At 62.8% G+C, this 2,238-nt stretch overlaps 1 protein-coding gene across 1 annotated transcript in view; it reads left to right on the top strand.

Moving 5' to 3' along the window:
- Positions 1-1,551, top strand: part of DRC11L (dynein regulatory complex subunit 11 like) — a 13,831-nt gene extending 12,280 nt beyond the window's left edge. The window contains exons 17-19 of the mRNA XM_077761549.1: positions 38-215; positions 568-806; positions 1,361-1,551. Coding sequence (XP_077617675.1) covers positions 38-215; positions 568-806; positions 1,361-1,462 — 519 coding nt within the window. The 3' untranslated portion in view covers positions 1,463-1,551. The remainder of the gene's footprint in view (positions 1-37; positions 216-567; positions 807-1,360) is intronic.
- The last annotated feature ends 687 nt before the right edge of the window (positions 1,552-2,238 follow it).

Raw genomic sequence — 2,238 nt, 5'->3', positions numbered from 1 at the left:
CACCCCTTGCCTCCCCCCTCCCCCTTCCCCCAAGCAGATGGACCCAAAGCGAATAAAGAAGGATCTCACCAAGGCCCTGCGGCTGCTGCACCCGGGAGACCGCGTGATGCTGTTCGGGACGACCGACCGGCCGCAGCTGGCAGAGCCGAAGGGGCTGTGTCGCACCTACGAACGGATCCTCCTGGTGCCACGGCCCGATTATGCTTCTCGCTACGGTGAGGCCCTGTGACGTGGGAACAGGCCAGACAAGGGGTCCAGGGACCACCCTGCCAAAGCGTCGTCGCCCTTCTTCCCGTCCCCACGGCGGCTCTGAGACCCCGCCTCCATGGCCAGATGTTCTGGAAGGGCCGCTAGACAAGCAGCCCCGTGGCCTGGGTCCTGGCCTGGCTCCGTGGCCACGAGCTGGCCACTGAAGTCCTCAGAGCCTCGTTTTCCTCGTGTTAGGTGGAAAGGATGATTGTCACCTTCCTGGGAGTGGGGAGGCATTGGCCACACAGAGCCGCTCTCCAGAGCTGCTCACTGTCCCTCCCTGCCCTGTGTCCCCCCACCCCCGCCCAATGCCTGCAGTGCTCTGGAGGCGGATGATTGAGGCCCACGGAGTCCGGGTGACCCAGGGCCTGGACATCAGTGCCCTGGCCAAGGTATCTGATGGCTACACACCTAGCCACATTCACCAAGCCATCCAGTCAGTGCTGACCGAGCGGCGGGTCCAGCATTTATCAAAGAGGCCCCTGGTGGCCTCGGAGTTCCTGGGGCATCTGGCAAAGCTGGAGCCCGTGTACAGGGAGGAGGAGGAGTCCCTGAAGGTGAGGCTCTGGGGGCGCTGGTAGCAGGGAGGGGCCGGAGGGAGGGTCGTGGGCCAGCACAACCAGAGGGCCAGCCCTCTGAAGCCCCGGGCGCGCGGCACCCCTTAGAGCCCTCCCTCTGCTCCCCCATGGAGTTGAGCTGGGAAGAGACCAAGAAATCACAGGGATGGAGAAGTGAGCAGGACCAGCTCACCCGGTTTCCTCAAGGGCAGGAGCCCGAAAGTGCCACTTGTGTGTCGAGAGCCCTTGGTTTGTTCTGGCACCAGCTGACGCTCACTTTCTCCATCTCAGTCAGTGCCCACTCGTGCTCCCCGGGGAGGGGGGGGGTGCAGGATGGCCAAAGGAGGACGGGACCCAGGGCTTGCCCCCGACACTAGCTGGCCCTGTGGCCTGGGGCACAGGAAACGGGGCCTCTAACAGGGCGCCGACCCCAGGAAGAGAGGAGAAAAGGCTGCTGAGGACATGTCTGGGGACAGGGAAGGTCAAGGTCAGGAGGCAGGCCCGCAGGGGGCGGCTTCAATGCACTCACCCTTCCGCCTCTTCCCCCCTCCCAGGATTGGTACTTCAAGACTCCACTGGGCCGGAAGAGGGTACAACTCATCAAGGACCAGGATGCTGAGGAAGCCAAGCTGGCGAAAGAGAAGAAAAGGAAGTGATGGCCGGGGCGCCCGAGCTTAGCACTGGGCCCGGGCAGCGCCCCCAGGTGGAGGGGCAGGGGCAGAGACATAAAGGCCCACACAGCTTGGGGAGCAGCTCTCTCTGTCCATCTCCATGCTTCCCGCCCCCTGCCTGTGCCCAGGCTCCCCCTCACGCCCCACCCCTCCCGGTCCTCAGTCCTCGATCACAGCCTCCTCCGCTCATGTCCCAGATCCCTGTCCTCTGACCCCACCCATGTCTTCATCTCCTGCCATTTCCTGTCCCGGCTCCCCGCCTCTCTTCCGCCTTGGGGTTTTTCAGAGAGAAAAATAGGAAAAGAAGGAGAGAAGGAAAAAGGGAAGGGAGAAGGAGGGTCCACATTAAGTGTGGAAAAAGAAAAAAGCAAGTTTGGAGGTCGGCAGCCCCTGGTCTTAGCCACACTCGGTACTAAGTCCCTGTGTGATCTTACACAGAGCTCCGCAGTCTCTGGGCCTCAGTTTCCTTACCTGTAAAGCGAGGAGAGGTTGGACCTGCCCCTCTCCAGCCTCCCTGGTACTCTAGGGTTTGATTATTCTGCAAAAGTGTGTCGGGGGTGGTGAGGACTCAGGCAGCAGCGCAATGGGGTAGAGGAAGGTTCTGGGGAGAAAGCGTGTCGTGGGCGCTGTAGAGCCAGCGCCTTCTCTGAGTGGTCTCCACCTCTTTCTGCGGCACCCCCTGCCCCCTGCCCACCTGCCCAAGTTCCTCCTCCAACCCAGAGCCTGCCCCTCTTGGGGGGGGGGGGTGCAGCCTCCTGCCC

This window comes from Crocuta crocuta, unplaced genomic scaffold (assembly GCF_008692635.1).
Source record: "Crocuta crocuta isolate KB4526 unplaced genomic scaffold, BGI_CrCroc_1.0 scaffold408, whole genome shotgun sequence".
Taxonomy (NCBI): Eukaryota; Metazoa; Chordata; class Mammalia; order Carnivora; family Hyaenidae; genus Crocuta; species Crocuta crocuta.
This window is presented reverse-complemented; position numbering and strand designations above follow the sequence as displayed.